Source organism: Gracilinanus agilis, chromosome 1 (genome assembly GCF_016433145.1).
Source record: "Gracilinanus agilis isolate LMUSP501 chromosome 1, AgileGrace, whole genome shotgun sequence".
Classification (NCBI taxonomy): Eukaryota; Metazoa; Chordata; class Mammalia; order Didelphimorphia; family Didelphidae; genus Gracilinanus; species Gracilinanus agilis.
The window spans coordinates 128,314,176-128,338,156 of record NC_058130.1 but is presented as its reverse complement, the minus strand read 5'-3'; the positions used below and the strand labels follow the sequence as shown (position 1 = coordinate 128,338,156).

The 23,981-nt window shown below is 39.2% G+C and overlaps 1 protein-coding gene across 1 annotated transcript in view; it reads right to left on the bottom strand.

Moving 5' to 3' along the window:
- Positions 1-23,981, bottom strand: part of LOC123248482 (phospholipid-transporting ATPase ABCA3-like) — a 231,050-nt gene that overhangs the window by 93,983 nt on the left and 113,086 nt on the right. The window contains exons 9-11 of the mRNA XM_044677271.1: positions 17,350-17,453; positions 13,032-13,129; positions 5,945-6,248 (exon numbers count right to left, since the gene is read on the bottom strand). Coding sequence (XP_044533206.1) covers positions 5,945-6,248; positions 13,032-13,129; positions 17,350-17,453 — 506 coding nt within the window. The remainder of the gene's footprint in view (positions 1-5,944; positions 6,249-13,031; positions 13,130-17,349; positions 17,454-23,981) is intronic.

Here is a 23,981-nt window from a genome sequence, read left to right as displayed (position 1 = left end):
CTACTATGATAATAACAATTTTTGACAGTTAAAGATATCATCTTTCCATGTAGGAACATAAATAATTTTACTTTATTGAAGCCTTTAAATTTTTTCTCTTTCTTAGTCACCTTTTTATGTTTTTCTTGAATTTTGTATTTGTATGTCAAATTTTCTGTTCGTCTGGTCTTTTCTTTAGGAATTCTTGGAACTCTTCTATTTTATTAAATGACAATATTTTCCTCTGAAAGAATATAGTTAAGTTTTGATGGGTAGTTGATTCTTGGTTGTAAACCCAGTTCCCTTGCCTTCCAGAATATCATATTCCAAGCCCTGTGGTTCTTCAGTGTGGAAGCTGTGAGATCCCATGTAATTCTGACTGGGGTGCCATGATATTGAATTGTTTCTTTCTGGCTGCTTGCAGTATTTTCTCCTTGACTTGAGAGCTCTTGAATGTAGCTATAACATTCCTGGGAATTGTCATTTGAGGATATATTGTGGGAGGTGACCTTTCAATTTCTATTTTGCTCTCTTGTTCAAGAATATCAGGGCAGTTTTCTTGGATAATTTCTTGCAATATGATGCCTAGGCTTTTAATTAATTAATTTGTTTTTTTTGGTCATGACTTTCAGGTAGTTCAATAACTCTTAAATTGTCTCTCTAGGATCTATTTTCTAGATCAGTTGTTTTTTCAATGAGATATTTAATATTTTCTTCTAATTTATCATTCTTTTGATTTTGTTTTATTCTGTTTTGATGTCTCATGAAGTCATTAGCTTCTATTTGCCCAATTCTAATTTTTAAAGATTGAATTTCTTCCATGACCTTTTGATCCTCCTTTTTCACATGGTCCATTTTACTTTTCAGGGCACTTTTTTCTTGGGATTTTTTTTTTGCCTCTTTTTTCCAGTGGGCCAATTCTGTTTTTTAAACTAGTTTTTTTGCATTATTTTAATTTCTTTTTTCCTGTTTTTCTTCAACCTGTCTTATTTGATTCTGAATTCTTTTTGAGTTCTTCCAGAACTTGAGAGGAATTCCTGTTTTTTTTTGTTTCTTTTTTTTAGTTTTTCTTTTAGATGCTTGGATCTCACCATCCTCTGTTGATTCTGCTATTTTCTTTTTCTCCCAGTAGAAGTTTTTGAGGGTTAAGTGTTTTTTTCCTATTGTTTTCTCATTTTCCCAGCCTTTTTTTTGTCTGTGGGCTATGGATTCTGCCAGCTGTTTGATGATTTTGTCTCCTCTGCTGGTCTACTGGATTAGGCATTGTCAGTCAATTTGCTCTGGGGCTAATTCTTTGATGCAGCTTCTGAGGCTTGAAAGGGCTCAAGTTGCTGGATTTCTGGACCTCACTTTGGGCTAGCACCTAGGACTTCAAAGGGATGGGTCTGAAGTGCTCTTTTGCTGGTGTAGCCCCCATCCTGGTATCTCAAAGTTAACCCAGGCCCACTCATAGAAACTAGCTCATTAGGTGTGTGTGTGTGTGTGTGTGTGTGTGTGTGTGTGTGTGTGTGTGTGTTGTTCAGCANGTGTGTGTGTGTGTGTGTGTGTGTGTGTGTGTGTGTGTGTGTGTGTGTGTATTGTTCAGCACTCCTCTGTGTGCAGTTTTGCTTCCAGTTCCCCCTTATCCCAGGAAAATTACCTCTCTCTGCCTACCTTTCAAGTTGTGTTCAGTGGGAGAGCTCCTTTACACCTTGCTATTCCTTGCTTTGACTCCTGTCTTTTTGAAGCTCCTTTTAAATATTGGTTTGGCAGAATAGTCAAGAGTGGTCTCAGCTTTTGCTGCTACTAAGTTGTCATCTTCTAGTTTTATGTTTGAGTTGGGCTCTGTTCCCAGGGTGTGTGTGGGTTGATGCCTTAGGTTTCAGGATTTTTTTGTGTTTGCTATTTCCTGGGCCCTACTTAGTTCTTCAATTTCTATAATCCAGGGTCAGGTATAGTCCTGTTCCCTTAGGCTCAAATCCTAGTCTGTAATTGACTTCAGGTGCTCCAACTAGAGAACTTACCCCGAGTAGTTCTGCCACTGTAAGCACTTTCCTTCTTGGGATAGCAGCGAGGGACTCCACTCTCCTGTGGGTGACAATAGCCAGCAGGGTCCCTGCTCCTCAACAACTGTACTCATTGCTCTTTGCTCCCTCTTCACTCCTCCTCTCCTGAAGCAGGAGCCTGGGACAGAGCCAGTATCTTGTCAGTGAGCTTGGGGCCCTTAAGTCTTTCCTGTTCAGCAGTCAGCCCTATCCCTGGGTGAGTAGGAACCTCTAGAACCAAGCCACAGTCTGTCTGAATGGTCTCATGTCCCAGGACTCACTGCCTGGAAACTCCACCAGTATCCACCATTGGGATACAGTCAGCCAAGTCAAGTAGACAAGGTGAAGCTGTCCACCCTGCTCCCAGGGCTTGTGGCTTGTTGTCAGTGTTTGCTCTTGGGTTCTTCCACTATCAGGTAATGCTGAGGCCAAAGATGTAGTAGATGTCTCTTCCAACTTATCCCTGGTTGCTCTGCTTCACTACCAACTCTTCCATTTTGCCACTTTTGTTTATTTGTTTGTTTTTTTATATATTTTTTAAACCCTTAACTTCTGTGTATTAGTTCCTTGGTGGAAGAGTGGTAAGGGTAGGCAATGGGGGTCAAGTGACTTGCCCAGGGTCACACAGCTGGGAAGTGTCTGAGGCCAGATTTGAAACTAGAACCTCCTGTCTCTAGGCCTGGCTCTCAATTCACTGAGCTACCCAGCTGCCCCCTATTTTGCCACTTTTAAAACTGATTTTATGGAGTGATCTTTGATTATTTATAGAGGAGTTTGGAGAGAATAGCATTCTCACACCCTACTCTTCCATCTTCCTAATTCTTCAATCCTTTGAAATATGGCTTTTACCTACTCTGGGAAACAATTTAGGACTACATCCCTATAGTCACTAAAAAGGTCTATGCAATTTAACCAACAGATATGAAATCACTATTAGGCCTATACATCAAAGAGATTTTTTAAAAAGAAGAAAAAGATCCAAAGAAACAAAATGATAAAAAAAACCCACCTATTTTTGTTGTAGCAAAGAACTGGAAATACAAGGGATACTCACTAACTTGTAAGTAGCTGAACAAATGCTGGTACATGAATGTAAGGGAATATTATTGTACCATAGAAAATGACAAAAGAAAAGGTTTCAGAGACACCTTGGATATAAAGGAATTTCACAGAATATGAAGTAAGAAGAACAAGGACAATTTATACAATAGCAATAACATCGTAAGGAAAAGCAAATTTGACAGATTTCAGAGTTCTGAACAATGCAGTGATCAACCATGATTCTAGAGAAATGACAAAGAGGTGGTGGGCTCCAAGTATAAAATAAGACATTCATTTTTGGATACAGTCAATGTGGGAATTTGTTTTGCTTGACTATACAGTTGGGAGGGTTTTGTTTTTCTTTCTCTACTTAAAAAAGCTGCTCTTTCATACACTAGCAACGGTTTCTTAATTGCTAATTCTATTAGCTTTTTCCTCAGCCATTATCTTCCTCTATCTGTCTGCACTGGTGATCACCTCCACCTGTTGGTTAATTTCTCCACTCTTGGGTTCTGGGACCCTGCTCTCTCCTGGTTCTTCTACCCATCTGTTTATTTCTTCTTATACTACTTTCATAAGATTTGGAACTGCAAAGGACTTTAGAAGCAATTTAGTTCAAATCTTTCATTTAAAACATGAGAAAAATGAGCAGATAGATTAAGTATCTTGCTTGGGGTCAAATGGTAACTAAGTATTGGAGATGATATCTGATCTTCCTGACTCCAAGTTCGGCATTTTCTCAACTATGCCAAGCTTCATTATCATAGAGTTCTCCTTTCTTAAATAGAACCTTTGGTGATATAATCCATTCCTATAGATGCAATTATCAGTACTATGAAGATGACTCATGAATCTGTATACCTAGCTCCCAGCTTGCTATAAAACTTCCACAATGGTATTGCAAATTAAATATGTACAAAATGGAACTTACCTTCTCATCTAAATCTAAACCTCCGAATTTTCTTATTTTTGTCTAGACTACCACCATATTCTTAGTTATTTGGGTTTGTAACTTCAAGTCATCCTTGATTTTCATTTCCTAAATCCAAATAGTTGCTAAGTCTCATTGATTCTTTCTCTCACAATCATTCCCTCTCTCCATTTATATGGTTACCATTCTAGCTTAGGAACCTAGTACAATAGCCCCCTATACTTAGTCTGTTTCCAAATTTTTCTTTCCTCTAATCCAGAGACATAAAACTTTTAACCTCGGGGCCTATCAAATTCCTGAATGTGATCCAAATCAGATTAAAATGTAATTAGGGAATGTTGAACAAATAAATAAAAATATAATATAATACAACATAATATTAATTTGTGGCTTTCTAGGTCAATATGTGGCCAGTAGGAATCCATTTCTAACCTACCTATATCCATTAAAATTATTTTCCTAAGGAACAAGTCTAAACAAATGATTTCCCAACTGAAAATTTTTTAGTGAATCCTGATTGTCTCAAGGACAATTTACAACCCTCTCATGCTGGAATTTAAAGTTTTTTATCATCTGGCTTCAACCCACCTGGCAATCTTCTTTCTTTCTTTTCTTAAAATGTTAATAGCAGTTCTTTAATTGGGTCCAAGAATATAGTCAAGAAACAACATACAGTGCTACCACCCTTGGAGTAGTATATTCTCTAGAAATAGTACATTCCTGGGGAGGAATCCATACCCTAAGATATGAGACTCCCTGCCTCACTACAAAAAGTGGGGAGTTTATATAGGTTTTAATTTATTTAAATCTGTGAATCTTATTTCACATACCTCTTTATATATTCTAAGTTCCAACCAAATTAAACTATGGTCTCTTTCTTATACTAATATTCTGTTCAGAGGTAAAACGTTGCAGAGAAAGGGATGATGTCTCTTGGTTTTGTTGAAATTTGATTTCACATTTCCTATCAGTATTGAGAATCCTGTTCATTCAAAAACCATTTTTGGGTTCCTACTATGTTTTGAGCCTTAAATTGGCTGCTGAGATGTATAAGATTTGCCAGACATTTGTCTCTGCCATTCATGAAAATATAGTTTATATTTGATTAGTGCATATGTAAGGCATATGCTCAAATAAATGTAATAAAATTAAGCATAACTACATTATAATATTGAAAAATAGCACTGTTAATTAAGAGGACAGAGAGAACTGATAGAACATGGGACCAAAGTTCTCCCTCTCCCAATCCCTGCTGAGACCAATAGCCCTAAACTAAGATACTTGTACAGAACCTTCTACTCTGATGTGCTTTGTTTGTATAGTGTCCAGGATTCTTTAACTCTACAAGAATATATAGGGGGAAATAATGAAAAGTAAAGTTAAATGTGAGCCAGCATATAAAATTATACTTGTAAATATGGTAGCTGCTTTTTAAAAAGCCATTTCTGTTTCCTGAATCTTACTAAGTGATCTTACATAATATGATAAAGCTAAAGGTCTGAAAACACTAAGATTATCCATTAGGATGAATGATAAATAAAAGGGGAACTTTCCAAAGCATCATTTCTTAAGAGTGGAGACAGGGAGAGCCTCAAAATTAAACTCTCAAAGAAAAACTTAGCTAGCTTTGTATGGAAATGATTTCTTAGCAGTCAACACTCTTAACAATCAAAATCATCTCATGCCAGTTTGCTAGATATTTTTTCCATTCATAGATAATTAGACTCTGGGACCTTTCTCTCCACTAAAGGTCTCTTTCTCTGATTTCCCTAGTCTCCACTGTACTAGTGATTAAACTCTGACCCAAAGGGAGATATACGAAATTACAGAGTATCAGTTAAGTCAGGTTACTCCAAGTAACTTTGTTAGCATAAGAGCCATCACAACATGCAGGGGTGACCTTTTTCTTTGCGAAAGGCCTACTGATTGGGCTTCATAATCCAACAGTACTCTTCTATATGATTCTTACCTGTAATTTGTAAGGATACATGATTGTCAGATTCCAGCATTTCACCAAGGTATTTTATGAGCTTTGAGCGCAGAGGAAAAACTCCAGAGATAATGTAAGGCACAGTTGTTTCACGATGTTCATTTAAAGACAATGTGAGAGGAGGCGCCTCTGGAATCTCAGAAGAGTAGTTGATGGCCATAAGAGCTATTGTAGTACAAGTCAGAGGCACCAGAATCTGTGCTGTTATCATTTTCCACTCACGCCAACTATACATAGCCTTCTTTGTCAACATGGCAAAAAACTGCTGGCAGTGAAGAAAAAACTATAATAAAAATAGGAAAGACATAATAAAACCATGTTCATAGATCTAAATATACAAATATAGTTGAAATTCTTTAAAGTATATGAAAAGAGAAAATAAGTAAGCAAGATGTCTCCAAATAGAAGCCTAAGGAGTAAGTACTCTTATAGGGGAAAACCAGGGGAATTAACTTAAATATTTTATGTGGGTTCAGAAGGGTGAGTAGGAGACAGGAATGGACAATAGGTGGGACCAAACAAGTTAGGGAAACTGGGTTTAACTGTTAGGGGAAATGACTGTTGACAGAAGTGACAGTTAGGCCTTAACTGTCACCCTGCTCCACCTGACCTGGGATAAACACAGAGTATAATAAATACACACACTATGGGAACTTTAAGGTACAAAGAAAACAAACAGGGAAACAGTTTAATTGTTTTTTGAGAGGATAGGAGAGGGGGTGAAGAGAAACTATGTCTAACTTCCCAGGACTGGAGTCAAAAGGGTAAGTTCCTTAGCCAACCTTGGCTTTGGCCAGGTGACAGCTTGGCTAAGGACCTGAGGAAGAGGGCTTAGGTTTAGGTTCTCACAACAGATCCAGAGATGTCTTCAGGATACCAGGAACCAACTCCTCCACAGCCGATGATCCAAAAGTAACCAGGTAGGGAAAGGTGCCTCCAAACTGTCCACCAGGACACAGGCCTCTTCCCTACTCAGAGTTGACTTGCAGGATGATGTCTTCAGCCTTTACAAACTTCACCAATCTCCAAGATCCCAGGTCACATAGGGACAGCTGATTGCACTTCTGCTCCAAACCCCTCACAAAATGGCAATGCCTGTTGCTTAGCTCTCTCCTCCCTACCCCCTGCATTCTATTCAGAAAGTCCATGACTTCCAGCTAAGGCTTTCTCTAATATGCTTGCAAAAATCTACCTTTAAACTTTTAAAGCCTATACCTATTACAGTACATATCAAAATATTTTATGTTTCTATGAAATATTTAATGTTCATAATATAAATATAGTATATATAATACATACAACTATAATAATATAATAAAAACTTAATAATTTTTATTGAGCTATTTCTTTATGCAAAATACCAAGCCTCAGCAGAATTGTAGACCTGAATAGACAACTGCCCAAAGAACATCTCTCTACCTGAATGTCCCCCCAGTATTTCAGGTTTAATATGTCCAAAAAGGAAGACATTCTCTTCTCTGCTAAATCTATTCCTTCTCTAAACTTTCCAGTTTATATTGAGGGCATTGTTATTTCTCCATTCAGCTTCCTGGCTTCTGAGTCATTATGGATTCTTTTTCTTCTCTACTTCCTCTTCCCTACACAATGAATTCCCAGGATCCTATTGATTCTACTTCTTTAACAACTCCTCTCGTGGTTATCACTCCAATTAATTTCTTGCTCAGACAATTGTAATAAGTGTCCTAATGGGCCTCCCTGCTTCCAGTAGATACTCTCTCTAATCTATTTTCTATACAACTACCAAACTTCTTGAAGAATGAATTTGGCCAGGTCAATGTTCTGCTTAGAAACTTTCAAATGAGTTCCTATTGCATGAAAAGCAAAATTTAATACTCTTAAGCCTGTCATTTTGGATCCTCCATAACTTCTCTCTAATCCACCCCTCCAGTCTGTGTGAAGGGAACCCCCTCCCAGGATTGCATTGGGCTCTGCCTACATCATGCCATGGAGAGTGGGTCACAGGGCAGTGACTTAGGCACCTGAGCTGGAAAGGATTGGGATATTGATCCAGGGTAAAAGGGAAGGAATAAAAGAGGGGGTTCCAGGAGGTGGGTTCTCTGTTCTCTTGGTCAGGTGGAGAAAGGAAGATGGCTGAGAGAGCCATATGGAGAGCACCTACATGGCTAGTTAGAATAGGATTTTTCTCTATATCTGTCTGCCTTCTCTTACTCAAGTAAATATTAATAAACTCTATGGAAATTAAAGACTGGAGTTTAATTTAGTTATTACAGCTTAGCAATTAGAAGTTCAGAGAAGCTTTTTAGAGCAGTTTTAAAATAGACAATAGGGCAGATTATCCTCATGGCCACCACCATTGTCCTGCTGTCCTGACCCCAGACAGGATCTCTGTGGTGGTCTCTGGACTCCCAGGGGTAGGGAAGTTCTGGACTTGCCCAGCTCAGAATACCACACACTGTGGCCAAGGTGCTGGGGCTTGCAGCTAGCACACACTTTTGTTTTTCTTTTTTTGTCCTTTCCAGCACTTGCACATGGACAATTGTCTTCCAAGTCTAGCACTTATGCATAGCCATTGCCTTCTTAATCCAAGGTAGCCTCCTCAGCCCCACCCTCTAGTTCTAGGAGACCCTGCCCCCTGGCCAGTACACACCTACAGGCAAGAAGTAAAAATGCAGGCAATTTAAAATAAAGTATTAAATAAAATTAAATATAAGTGAATAAATCAAACTTAATTAAATCAAATTGAATAAAATTAAATATCAATAAAATTAATAATATTGAAAAAATAAAATAAAACCAAATAAAATTGAATAAAACCAAATTAAGCTAAACTAATTTAATGCAATGTTAATTACCTGAATATACTAATTCAGTGATTCATTATTTCAAACATAATATTAAAAAATGATAATCATTATTATTATTAATATATATTATTAGTACTATTGCCTTGCATCAGTAACTACTGTCTTGCATTGGTTTCTTATTTAACTCTACTCTAGTATGGGTTCTTTCTACAGTAAAATGAAAGGAAATTGTATCTCAAATTTTTTACTAGGGTAGTAGAAATGTTTTGGGATACTTTTATTGTTTGAATTCCAAAGCAGCAATAGTCAGAACAGTTCTTTATTGAGCACTGGCAGTAATAGACTAGTACCACTGCAACTAGAGCAGAAGTCCCACTCAAATAGGGAAGAAAGACCTAGGAATTTTCCTAAACAGATTAAGAAAGAAAAGCTAGAAATTGTTTTTTTCTAAATTCAGGGTCAAAAGACCAGACACTATGGAAAATATTGCAACAAATTAGAGGAAATCAGGCAAGATTCCTCCAGATTCACTCCTGCATAAACTATTGAGCTCTTGGGATGACCCCAATTTCCCAAAAGAAGATGGCATGTCAAATAAAGGAGCAAAGAGATTGTGTAAAGCATGGGCAGTAAAATCTTTTAGCTGGTCAAGATTTGGTTCATTTGACTTTAAAATTTTGAAAGAACTAAAACTGGTCAATGGCCATAAGACTTCTAAAGAATATTTCTATTGGCTCCTTTAGGCAGTTTTAGTTCTTGACAATTTTAGTCCTTGACAATTCAATCAAAACAACTACCCCTGAAAATAGCTTGGTTGATTCTGAAAACCCTGACATACTGCCTTCACTGTCCTCCAGATGTGAGGCTATTCCTTCTTTAGATCCAGACCATTCTGACTTGACTCCTTCAGTTCTTCCTCCTAAACCCTTAGTTAAATCTAGCAAGAAAGACACCCTGTCCTTTCCCCACCCTACCTGTGAAGAGGCTCCTCCTCCTCCTCTTGATCCAGGGCAGGACTTGACCCTTTTGACTCCTCCCCTATCAGACCCTGCTCATCTCCCACCCCTCCCATCTCCTTTCCTCCAAACCCGTCTCTCTACCCTACCTTAACATCTGACCCTCACCCCACCTACCCCTGTTCTTGCAGCACCCAGTCTTTGCCTTGCCCTGCCCATTTTTTCTCTTGCCTTGCCCAGTTTCTCCCTCCCCACTATCTACCCTTCACCCACCTTCCTCCTCCATACTCTCCTTCTCCTTTTCTACCTACCCTCCATTCCCTGACCAGTCCCATCATAACCCAGCCTCTTCCTCTCCCCCCACCCAAGCTTAGTCTTCCTTTGACCTGACCATGACCAACCCCTCCAAATCCACCCAGTCTTCTCCTTTCCTCCTCACCCTCAGCCCTGCTTGATCCCCCTTCTCCCTGATTCTCCCACTCCTGATCAGCCCCATCCTCCTCATCTAATCTCTCCTCCCTTTTCCCCTAGCCACTCAGCTCCAACCTGAATAGCAAATCAGACTCCAGTAACCACAGACAACTTAAATATAGGCCTATTCCCTCTAAGGGATGTTCCCACTTGTGATAAATGAGGGAACTTAGTAAAGACATTGAAAGATTCAAGGGAAAGACTCCTTCCTTTGAGGAAAAACCCATTGTAGTAATTAAGAAATTTGAAAGCAGTTACAGAAATTATAATCTGATCTGGATAGACATCACCAAATTGCTCTACACTGCTAATGGAAAGAGAAAGAAGCAAAGTCCTTTCTCTTGTTAGCAGTGCCCAGGGAGAGGGTGCAATATATTGGCTAGTTAAAAATCCTAATTGGGATCCAAATTCAGCCAAAGATTACATATATCTATGTGAGGCTAGACATGCATTACTAAGGGGAATGAGAGCTTGCTCTGAGAGGCCAAATAACTGGGCTAAATTAGAAGACTTGAAACAAGGTGAAAATGAGAGACCATCTCAGTTCATGCATAGATTTACTGAACTAGATGCAGATATTTTGACCTAGATCTTTCTAGGGGAAAAGATGATAGACATATAATAATACATTTTGTAAACAACTGCTCCAGAGATATTAGGAAATATTTTATGAATAATTGCCCTGACTGTTCAACTATGGACACCAATAAGTTAAAGAGGACAGGGTTTTATGTCTTTGATAGCCATGAAAAGCAAGATAGAGAAGAAGTTGAAGTAGAGGAGAGGTTGAAGGAGGATGAAAATAGAGGAGAAATTAAGGATGGAAATAGCTGAAATAAAAGAACAAGTTAAAGAAGGAGCAATAAAACAGACAGAGGCCATAGCTCCTTTAAAGGAATCCATGAAGCAACCAATAACCTGTTTTTGTGGTAAGGAAGATCATGTAGCTATGAATTGTGGGAACAGGAATCAGGAAAATAGAAATAGAAGCTTGAGGAATAATAATAACAGGAACCCCAATAGGACCAGTAATTCAAATGAGGCAAGCCTTCACCCTCAGTGTCGGGGGCCCTAGAGGAATAGCTAGGGATCTATATGATGGTGTGAGGAGGGGGAAAGGACTCTGGAGTTGGGGGTTGAAACCTTAAATTTCCCAGACCCGGATGTTTTAATGCCAGTTATCCCAGGCCATTCCCCTCTCCAAAATAAAGAGCCTCACATGACACTGAAAATTGGAAACACTTATTATGATTGCCTCTTAGACACTGGATCTTCCAGATCAGTTTTGGTGAGTAAACCTGATACTGAATATAATCCTATTGGTTCTTTAAATGTAGTAGGTATGCCAGAAACACCCCCAAAGGTCCCCAAACTCTCCTTGAATGGTGTCTGTGGGACCCCTCTCAGTAGAACATTCTTTCCTTTTAATGCCTGATTCCTCTACAAATTTGTTAGGGAGAGATCTTTTATGCAAACTTTGAGCCATGATAACATGCTCCCCAGATGGCTCTATGATGCTAGATTTGCCTGAGGAATCCTTAGCTTTGTTTCCCATCCTTCTTTCAGATAGTCAGGAGGTGAAGGAAACTCCCGCCTTTGAAATCTTAGCTGATATACCTGAATCTCTCTGGGTCACATCTTTTTCCAATGTAGGCCTATTCAAATCAATTGTTCCTTTTCAAATTAAGACAGAAGGTGGCCCACCTCCTTCCATTTCTCAGTATCCCCTATCAAAGGAGGCGACTGAGGGAATTTCCCCAATGATAGATTCATTAATTGAGCAAGGAATAATTCCATGCAAATCTGAATATAACATACCTATTCTCCTTGTAAAAAAGCCAAAGCCAGGACCAGATGGAAAACCTATTTATCAATTTGTACAAGATCTAAGGGCTGTAAATAATCATGTCATAAAAAGACACCCTGTGGTTCCCAAACCAGTCACAATTATCTCGTCTATTCCCAGCACAGCCACATATTTTACTTTGGTAGATTTGTGCTCAGCATTTTTCTCAGTCCCTATCCATGAAAATTCCAGGAATATGTTTACCTTCACTTGGAAAGGCTCCCAATGGTCATGGTTGAGACTTCCACAAGGTTTTGTCGATAGTCCAACTTTGTTCTCATAAATTTTAAACAGGATTTAGCTAATATCATTTTTCAGAGGAGCTGTTTGATATAGTTTGTAAATGATCTGCTCTTGGCTGCACCAAATGTGAAAGTATGTCAGGAAGATAGCAAGCATCTTCTCCTAGAGCTATATAGGAGAGGCTGCAAGGTCTCTTAGGCAAAGGTTAAGTAGTGTCTCCCTAAAGTTGAATATTTAGTGTTTATTCTAACTGCTGGAGCCCACTCCATTTCCCCCAAGCACATTGAACCTATTCAGAAATTGACTTCCCCCTATACTAAGAAGCAATTGATGGCAGTTTAGGAGCAACAGGGTTTTGCAGGCAGTGGATCCCTCACTATTGTGAATTCGCTAAACTTCTTATAGCTCTGATAAAAAATTCAGTCCATGAACCACTCAAATTAGATGCAGAACATCCGTCAGCTCTTTCAGAATTAAAGCATGCTATTTTGTTTGCCCCTGTTCTAGGAATTCCAGGTTACAACAGCCATTTACCTTGTATGTACATAAACAGAGGTGGGTAGGTTCAAGTGTTTTAACTCAAACTTTGGGGCCTGCTTAATACCCAGTTGCTTATTATTCAGCACAGTTGGACAGTTGCAGGAGCTCCTCTCTGTCTTGGAGGTGTCATTGCCAGAGTATTGTTAGTAACTAAATCTGCTGGCATTTTCAGATCAAAGATTCGCTAGGTATGAGATAACTTTGTTGGAGAATGAAAATATTACCTTGAAATACTGTACAATCCTTATTCCTGCCACATTGCTTTCAGATTTGCCAGTTTCAGGAGAACCACTGAACAACTGGGAATCTTTAGTGTCAATGACTGAAAAGCCTCAAAATAATCTCTTATATGCTCTTTTAGACAACCCAGACTTAGTTTAATTGGCTGATGATGGATGTCATATGCTACACTGGAGCTTCTGTGGTCACATGATTTGCCATTCTTTGGTCAGCTTCACTGCCCTCTAATATTAGTGCTCAATGCGCAGAACTGATAGCTCTAAAACATGCCTGTATAGTTGCCAAAGTTAAGAAAGCAACAATTTACACAGATTCTAGGTAAACCTTTGGAATATGCCATGGAGTGGGCATGCTATAGCTCTGAAGAGGGTTTCTAAGATCTGCTGGAAAGTATATTGCAAATGCAGAGATTATTAATGAGATGCTTTCTGCTCTCCAGCTACCAGAAGCTCTAGTTGTAGTTCATTGTTCTGTTCATATAGGTGGTACTGATTCTGTCTGTAGAGGGAACTACCAATTAGATACTGTAGCAAAGCTTGATGCCTAGAAGGACCTGAGTTGATTTTAGTTTTGACAACTAGTAACAATGCAAATTTATCTCTCATAATGAACAAGAAGTGGAAAAATGGAAACAAAAGTTTGAAAGCAAAAAAAATGTGGTATGGGTCCCTAGAAGGTTATACCACCAAATATGCTTATCTGTTCACAAGAGCAGTCACTTTGGCACTCAGGGTATCATAGACTCTGTTAAAAAGGTCTAGATAGCCCCTGGTATCACCACCATGCCTCCAAAGTGTGTGCAGCCTGCCCCACTTGCCAGGCTTTTTGTGGCAAAGCTTTTAGTGGACATCCACTCACTTACACACTTTTTGAGCATTTACAAATTGATTTTATTATTATGCCCAAGTCTGGACATTATAAAGTTTGTCTGATCATAGTAGACTAAATGACCAGATGGATAGAAGCCTTTCCTGGTGCTTGGGCCACAGCAGCTTTTGTTGCTAAGGTGCTCTTGAGTGACATTGTCCCTTGCTTTGGCCCAGCAGCATGCACTGATTCAGATGGGAACCTATTTTACTGACTCTGTTTTTTCTCTGGTTTATTCTTGTTTGGTGATTATTCCCAAATTCTACGTACCTTATCACCCCCAGAGCTCAGGCCAAGTGGAGAGAATGAATAGAGAGCTTAAAAATATGACTGGAAAATTGTGCATTGAGACTCACTTGAAGTGGCCTGAGATTCTCCCCTTAGCCCTGTTTTATCTTCATAGTAGGCCCAGGGGAGATCTACATGACTCACAATTTGAGATGCTTTTTGGACATCCTCCCATTCAGGCTAAGCCCTTTTCCCTGGCAGACACATCATTACTAGTTGGGGGACACCTATGTTGCTTCTTATACACAAGATTTGCAGGTCAAATTGTGAGAACTCCACGAATCTGGAGCTGTGGTACAAGTGGTACCTCTAGACTTCTCATTCCATGACCAATACCCAAGAGACAAGATGTACATAAAAAACTTCCAGCACACTGGAGGAACTCAGCCTGCCTGGGAAGATCTGTTTCAAGTACTGTTAACCACTCCAACAGCTATCAAAATTGGAAAAAAGGATTCTTGGATTCATTGCTCACATATAAAATGGGCACTTTCTATTGACATTGAGTGACTGTATCCTGTATATTGTATTTTCTGCTTGTTTGTTTTTAGATTTAATTTTGTTTTTAAGTTTACATATTAATCGAATCTAAGATGTTCCATTCTACAATGTTACTTTCAGTTAGTACATTTTGACTCTTAGCTATATGTTCTGTTACAATGTCTTTATTTGTACCCTCTTACTATGAATAGACTAGAGCTAATACCATTATAAAAGTCCATAGACAAATTGGACAAACTCTTTTCCATGGCAATGCCATTGGTCCTTATGGATGCTGGGTCTGTCACCAGATCCATTAGAGCTCTGTTTTGTCATGGGCAGCAATTCCAGTCCTCAGAAATGAGACTACCACAGCTTGCAACACAAAGAGGTCACATATTACCTAAATGGCCTTTTGTTCCTTTTGCCTTTGTTAACTGTCACATAGATTATAATGGATGAACTCCATCAAAATGGTTACAACCTATATCAGTGACCTTTGAAGAATTTAATGAGCTGAAAATCTCAATTGATTTTAACGGGTTTTCAGAAGTGGTTTTTATATTAGGAGCACAACTACCTACTATCATTCACCTTCTTTTGACTTACTTGTGACAAAAGGCCAGAGTCCATTAAGTAGCAGTAAAGTACATGGGAGACAAAGTGAAATGCAGCTGCACTATTCCATTCCCTACCTCCACATTTATCTGTGCTAGGGTACAGCTTAGAAATGCAATGGATTTGATGTATAAATACATTCCTTTTATGGCTGTTTCACTCTTATCCCGGTGGAGGAAGGATTTCCCAGGGGACTTGGTGACCCCTGGACTGTTTTATCTTTGTAACTCTTCAGCTTACTCTACCTTTCCACCAGGATTGTATGATACTTGTGATTTAGCCTATGTTATGGCACCTGTATCAGTGCATGGTCATTATATTGCTGGGTAGGTAAGTTTACGGCCAGAAATTTAGGTTCTTGGTGGCATTCTAGACCCAAAAGGTTGAGCCAAATTCAGTAGCATCTTCATCCGCAGTACAGAGGTTTTTCTAGGCACTCTGGCCAGATTTTGGAAAGTTAGAAATATCTCAGCTGGGGGCAGCTGGGTAGCTCAGTAGATTGAGAGCCAGGCCTGGAGACAGGAAGTCATAGGTTCAAATCTGGCCTCAGACACTTCCCAGCTGTGTGGCCCTGGATAAGTAACTTAACCCCCATTGCCTAGCCCTTACCACTCTTCTTCCTTGGAGCCAATACACAGTATTGATTCCAAGACAAAGATAAGGGTTTTAAATTAAAAAAAAAGAAAAAAAGAAATATCCTAGCTGAGGTTGAAAGATTGGCTGAAGATGCAGCTCAAGCCATCTCCCAAACTACTAAGGCCATCTCTTATAGGAAGAGATTGACTCCTTAACAAAGAGAGTTCTACAAAATTAGCTGGCCCTTGACATGCTCACAGCCACTTTGGGAGGTGCATATGCCTTTATTAATTGATCTTGTTGTTCTTGTGTAAATAGATCCGGAGAAATTGTGACAAATATCCATAAGCTTCAGGTGACTCCTAATGATAACTGGTGGAATCTTTCATGGCTGCAGGGAATTGGTGTGCTTGCAGTTTTCATCAAATGGGCTCTTATAATTTTGGGGATTGGGGTACTTTACTACTATTTATAACAAGCTTTTACCTGGTGAAAAAGTTATGTACACTCACACCATGGATATATATTTTTACCCAGAATTTATTTTTTTCTCTTCTATTTGGGTTGTTTTTGGTTTTCTTTTGAGAATTGATTAATATGCCCCATAACTGAACTGAAGGGGTTTGAATATATCATTTATTCTGAACGTATACTTTTATGACCAAGTGGAGTGGCCCCTAAATGAATTTTTGTCAATGTGTCTATGAATCATTTTTTTTGGTTTTCTTTCTCCTTTTTATTCCTTTCCCTCTTATCCCCAAATTGTTATAATTTCCTCTATGTAAAGTGCAATATTTTATACACCTCTAGTAAGACAGTTGTTAGTGGTGCACACTACATACGTGGAATGATTCCCTGGGGAGACCTGACATGTTAATATTCCAGAAATCCCAAGTGAGGAGATTTTAACATGCTAGGCTCCCAAAGAATCAAAGGGGGGTTGTGTGAAGGGAACCCCATTCCAAGATTGCATTGGGGCCCTGTCTACATCACGCCTTGGAGGGTGGGTCACAGAGCAGTGACCTAGGCACCTGAGCTGGAAAGGATTGGGATATTGATCTGGGGTAAAGGGGAAGGAATAAAAGAGGGGGTTCCAGGAAGTAGGCTCTCTGTTCTTTTGGGTGTGTGGCAAAAGGAAGGTGGCTGAGGGAGCTGTGTGGAGAGCACCCACATGGCTAGTTAGAACAGGCTTTTTCTCTATATCTGTCTGCCTTCTCTTATTCAAGTAAATATTAATAAATCTATGGAAATTAAGGACTGGAGTTTAATTTAGTTATTACAAGTTCTATTTCATATTATTCCTCTTTACAGATTTTACATGCTATACAATAAGGATTACCAGCTATTCTCACTCCTCCTTTCCTACTACTGCAGCCTGGGATAGAGCAGATGTCTAGTCCACATTTCTTGGGTCTTCAAAGTCCCTCATTTGTTAGCAGCAAGGCTTGAATTCCTGCCTTTAGGACTTGGTGCCTGTAGACTCTGTGGCATCTATTCTTCCAATCTCTAGCTCTGGGACAGTGAGGGTCTCCAGAGACAAGGCTGCAGCAAACATGGCTGCTGCCAGGGCCCTACACCTGCAGATTCCAATGGTATCTTCAGGGATGCAAGCTCCAGGGCTCAGCAAACAAGGTGAGGTTTCTGTTGTTGATTACACTCTGTTTACTTTGTTCCTGCCTCCCAGGGCCTGTGGTGGTGGGACTGAGGCCAGGAAAGTCAGAAATCTTCCTCCCTAATTGTCCCAGGCTATTCAGCTTTACTCTGGAGTGCTGTTGTTTTTTTAAAACCACTTTTAGTATTGATTCTATGAAGCTATTTTTGATTATTTGTGTGGAGTATTAGGAGTGTGAGGAAATTTCATGCCCTACTCCATCTTCTTCCCACAATGCATCTTCAATGAACTCTTGACTAATATGTCTGGTTGTTGCTAGAGATCTCCTTTCCAAAATATCTTTTATTTAATTACACACACACATGCATACACACATATATTTGTATATACATATATAAATATAAACACACACACACACACTCTAAGCCATTAATTGTTGGTCTCTGTATCCCCAGAGTTTAGCACAAAGATTTGTGAAAACTAACAAAAAAGAAAACTATTTTTATATTTTATAATGTCTCATAAATGTGTGAGATTACAGTATTTACTTTTAAGTTGAATAGCATCTTATTTAGTATACGGTGAAACATTATGGTTGCACTCTTCTGGTGTTTCCAAAGCTATGAATTCTGTTATGATCTACTATGTCCTGGAACCTTTCCTCATCTCCCATTTCTGCTGCACAAAACAGCTCAGGTATCTGAACTTAAGAGTCCAGGGAGGGGGCAGTTGGGTGGATCAGTGGATTGAGAGTCAGACCTAGAGACGGGAGGTCCTGGGTTCAAATCTGGCCTCTGACATTTCCCATCTGTTTGACCCTGGGCAAGTCACTTGACCCCCATTGCCTACCCTTACCACTCTTCTGCCTTGGAGCCAATAAACAGTATTAACTCCAAGACAAAGGTAAGGGTTTTAAATAAAAAAGCTTGGGCAGGTCATGTAATCCTACTATACTTTAATTTTTTCCTCTGCTACAAGGAGATAAATGATACTTGTCCCCCTTCCCTCACAAGTCATGTCAGATTTTTTTTTATAAAACCCTTACCTTTGTCTTGGAGTTAATACTATTTATTGGCTCCAAGGCAGAAGAGTGGTAAGGGTGGGCAATGGGGGTCAAATGACTTGCCCAGGGTCACACAGCTGGGAAGTGTCTGAGGCCATATTTGAACCCAGGACCTCCTGTCTCTAGCCCTGGCTCTCAATCCACTGAGCTACCTAGCTGCCCCCTCATGTCAGATTTTTTGTTAACTCCATTTAGGGAGTTTTCTTGGCAAACATACTGGAGCAGTTTGCCATTTCCTTTTTTGAGGTATCTATTTTACAGTTGAGGAAACTGAGACAAACAGAAGTTAAGAGACTTGCCCAGGATCACACAAATAGTAAGTGTTTGAGGCCAGATTTGAATTTAGGTCCTCCTGACTCTAAACCTAGTGCTCTATCAACTGAGCTATCTAGCTGCCATCAATATAAATGGGAGCTGGTAGTAATAATAATAACCTAGTCCTAGATAGATTTTCCATAGCTAATATCTCAAATCCCTGGGTCCAAATAATTAAGCCAAAATATTTTTCTTGTATTTTAACTGTACTCTCTTAGGTTGATAATACCAAACAAGGCTACTCACCCCAGTGTTTAGCTCCATTTGATATTTCTTTTCAGATAAAATATTTTGAACTTCATTTGAGTCACTAAGATTTTCATTGTCATCTCCCTCATCTGTAGTTTTCTTGTATTTCGTAGAGGGGAGCTTGATTGCTTGGAGATCCATGCTAGAATCCACCAATTTACCGACCCTAAATAAAAAAGTACAAAATATTTCATTTACATGTAGATAAAACTTGATATAAATTCAAAAAATAAGAGTGATGGAGGGACAGCTAGGTGGCTCAGTAGATAGAGAACAAGGCCTAGAAATGGAAAGTTCTGGGTTCAAGTCAGGCCTCAGATACTTCCTAGCTATTTGAATCTGTGCAAGTCCCTTAACTCCATTTGCCTAGACCAGTAATGGGGAACCTTTTGGAACTTTTTAGGGAACCTGTGCCATACTCCTCCCTGCAGCCTACATGCCAGTGCCCAGCCCTCATTGTGTGCAAGGGTGTGGTTGATGTTACATAAGGATACCAATATGTACAACTAGAGGAATACAACATCATTCCCTTTCTGGAGGTGACAGGGTTCCCAGAGCAATTTCTACACAGTGCATGAGTCGTATTAAAAGGAAAAGGATCAGTGACCCATCCTTATCAAAGCCCTTATACCAGAAGGAGTCTTGATTAACCCATACATCCTGAATGAGCATCATCCCCATGTGCTGGACTTGGGGATATTCAAAGTAAAAGGCTGCCACTAAAACTGGAGTGGATGCAAATTTCCTTGAAGCTTCAGGCATTTGGAAGGTCTTTGAGGCACCCTCCATAGCCTAGGGGCTGGGGATTTTCTTCTTCTCTTTGTGGGGTGTTTCTTGCAAACCCAACTGTCTGAGGGACCCACTTTAGCTAACTGAATTAGGGAATTATCTGCCCAGGTAGCTGGGTGTGCATAGTTCAAAACCCAGAAGACCCAGAATGTGAGGAGAGGAATAGTCATGGGATCAGGGAGTTAAGTGTTAAAGCAACAGATAGGATTAAGATAACAGAGAGATGGGGAGGGGACTACAGATTCCAAAGTGTCCTGCAGCTGTTTTTTATTGCTGTGAAAGAGATATTTGAGATCTTCCACCCACTCACAGGAACAAGTGTCTCTACCTCCTCTTCTGCCATCTGTTCCTGGAGGGATAAAGGGTTTAATGCAAGACATGAGTTCATGTATTCTGCCCTTCCAGTTTTACAGTGGTGGGGGTGGATAGGATGGTTCCATTGATGGGAGTCCCCACTGAGGTTTTATCTGGTCTCTTTCTTCCTTTGAAGGATTAGGGAGGATCTGATTAGCATATTCTCTTAGGGCTTGGTGAATGGGGTTTAGCCTTAGATTTGCTCAGGGGGTTATTTTAATTAGGGTCAGTGCAATCAATCAGAAGGCCTGGACCCAATCAATTCTTTGCTCACAAAAGTAAGACTGTTGGTGGGGCAGAGGAATGGGGTTTGGGGCTGAGCCAAACTCAGCTGTACTTAGTCCTTGCAACAGTGGAGAGAGGCTAGAATGCCCCACCCATTGTGTTTGGGGCTGGGGCCAGCCTCCTAGCCAGCCAAGCCAGGGGCCTATGTGTGCTCATGGAGAGACCTCTGCATGTCATTTTTGGCACACATTCCATAAGTTCGCCATCATGGACCTAGTCCTTGTCCTTTGTCTACTTTAAAACTGGTACTTAGACCAAACAAGATGTAGAGATCATTAAAAGATGTAAAATTAATACTTATGCTGTAGCAAATTGAAAAGATTTTGTAAAAACAAAACCAATATTACCAAGATCAGAAGGGAGACAACAACCTGGGAAAAAATTTTATAACAAATTTTATTGATAAAGGTCTCATTTCTCAAATATATGAAGAACTAAATCAAATTTATAAGACCACAAATCATTCCTTAATTGACAGATAGTCAAAGGATATGAATAAGCAGTATTCAGATGAAGAAATCAAAGCTATTAATAATCAGATAAAAAAGTGTTCTAAATGACTATTGATTAGAGAAATGCATAGCAAAACAACTCTGAGGTACCATCTCACACCTCTCAGATTGACCAATATGACAGTAAAGGAAAGTGATATATGTTGAAGGGGATGTGGCAAAATTAGGACACTAATGCATTGTTGATGGAGCTGTGAATTGATCTAATCATTCTGGAGGGCGATTTGGAACTATGCCCTAAGAGCTATAAAATAATACATATCCTTTGATCTAATACTACTACTACTACTACTAGGTCTGTATCACAGACATTTTAAAAAAAGGTGGGGGGGGGAAGGACCTATTTGTACAAAAATATTTATAGCTGCTCTTTTTGTGGTGACAAAGAATAGGAAATTGAAGGGATGTCCATTAATTGGGAAATGGTTGAACAAATTGTGGTATATGATGGTAATGAAATACTATTATGCTATAAGAAATGATGAACAGGATAATTTCAGAAAGAACCCAAAAGACTTACATGAACTGATGCTGAGTGAAATAAGCAGAACCCAGAGAACAAAAATATTGTGGAATGATAAATTGTGATAGACTTAGCTACTCTCAGCATTACAATTATCCAGGATAATTCTGAGCAACTTATGACAAAAAAAAATGCTATCCACTCTCAGAGAAAGAACTGTTGGGAGTCAGAATGTGGATGAAAGCATATGATTTTTCACTTTAATTTATCTGGGTTTTTGGTTTTATATGATTATTCACTTAAAAAATGAACAATGGCTTTAGGTTGAGATGGCAGCTTAGAAACAGTAAAAATCAATTCTTCTGTGAATACCCTTCCACACCAATCAAAACAAAGTGCTTCAAGTGGGACAGAAATCTGAAACCAACAAAAAGACAGAGCCACAGAACCCTCCTGCTCAATTCAACTTAAAAGATAAGCAGAGAAGATTAAATTTTCGGGTATAAGGAAAGGAAGGATGATTCCCAATGCCCCTCCCCCATATACTGCACTGAGACCCATGGTGGGACTTGGGCTGATGGTGGGATCTCAGGGCTGAAAATAGTGACAAAGTACCTTGGTACCACCACACAAAGCCCAGGACTCTGACCACAGCTGGTGGGGAGGTGGCTGGTGAGAAGAGCAGAGGGGAGGACTGGCTGGGTGCTGCCTTTAGCCTCCACATTTTTGCCTTTGGCCTTTCCCGGGAAGTTGGGAACAATTTGGCTTTAGGGCACATTAGATCTCAGATCAGCTCAACTGGCCTAATCCAGTATAACAGGAAAACAGAGAAGAAACCTCTAGAGGGCAGAAAAGCTCAAATTTACAGAGTCAGCAAACAACCAGAGAAGCAAGTTCACAGCCCATGGGGATGGGGGAGAGGAAAAAATATGAGTAAGCAACAGAAGAAAAAAAAAGAAACTATGAGTGAAAACTTCTATTCAGAAAAAGAACATAAGAATACATGGAAGAGAGGAGGACCAAGGAACATTAAGCAAAACCTCAGAAACTTCAACTGGACTCAAGTTCTGAAAGCGTTAAAAAAAGAATTAAAAAGACAAATAAGACAGGTTGAAGAAAACTGGGAAAAGAACTTAAAAAGTAAAATAGGCCATCTTGAAACATAGACACATGAATTAAAATAAGAAAATAGTAGCTTGAAAGCCAGAATTTACCATCTTGAAAATGAGGCAAAAAAAATTTAAATGACAAAGAGAAATAGATCAAAAGGAAAAAGAGGATCAAAAAGTCATGGATGAAATTCAGGCTTTTTAAAAAAATCCTTACCTTCATATTAGAATCAGTATTGTATTGGTTCTAAGGCAGAAGAACAGACTTGCCTAGGGTCACACAATTAGGAAGTGTCTGAGGCCAGATTTGAACCTAGGACCTCCTGTCTCTAGGCCTGGTTCTCAATCCACCCAGCTGCCCCCTGAAATTCAGTCTTTAAAAATCAGAATTGAACTATTAGAAGCTAATGACTTTTCAAGGCATCAGGAATCTATAAAACAAAATCAAAACAATGAAAAAATAGAAAATCTAAAACACCTTATTGAAAAAACAACTGACTTGGAAAATAGATCCAGTAGGGACAATTTAAGAATTATTGGACTACCCAAAGGCCATGACAAAAAAAAAGCTTTGATATCATACTACAGGAAATTACCCAAGATAATTTCCCTGATATTCTTGAACAAGAGGGTAAAATAGATATTGAAAGAATCTACAGATCACCTCCTGCATTAAATCTCCAAATGACTAATAATAATAAAAACACATAAAATAGAAGACTTCCAAGCATTTGTGAAGAAAAAACCAGATTGAATAGAAAATTTGAGGCCCAAATACAAAATCTAAGAGAAGCATGAAAAGGTGAACAAGAAAAAGGAAAAATTAAAGGCCTTCAATGAGGTCAAAGGACTTATATTCCTATATGGAATGATGATATATGTAACTCTTAAAAATTGTTATTCCTGTCATAGTAGTTAAAATGGGGCAAATATATCACATAAAGAAGTGCAGGGGGTGAGTGGGGGAAACCAATACAATGGAAGGGAGGAAGAAGTTGGTGACAGGTAATACTTAAACTGTATTCTCAGTGGAATTGGCTCAGAGAGAGAACAGCCAGACTCATTGGGGTATAGAATTGTATCTTATCCTATAGAAAAGTAGAAGGGGAATAAGAAACAGGGTGGTGGGGAGGGGATAAATTCAAGGGATGGAGAGGCTGGGTGGTGACCTAAAGGTCCTATAGTAAGAGTGAAGTAAATAGGAGGAGGATAAAGGGAGTAATATAAGGGGGAAAAGAGGGAGACTGACTAAAAGCAAAACACTGGATGGAAGGGAAAGAATAGAAGGAATAAAGTTGGGATTAAAGAAGAAAGTTAAAATGGAGGGGAAATACTCAGATGGCAATTGTGACTG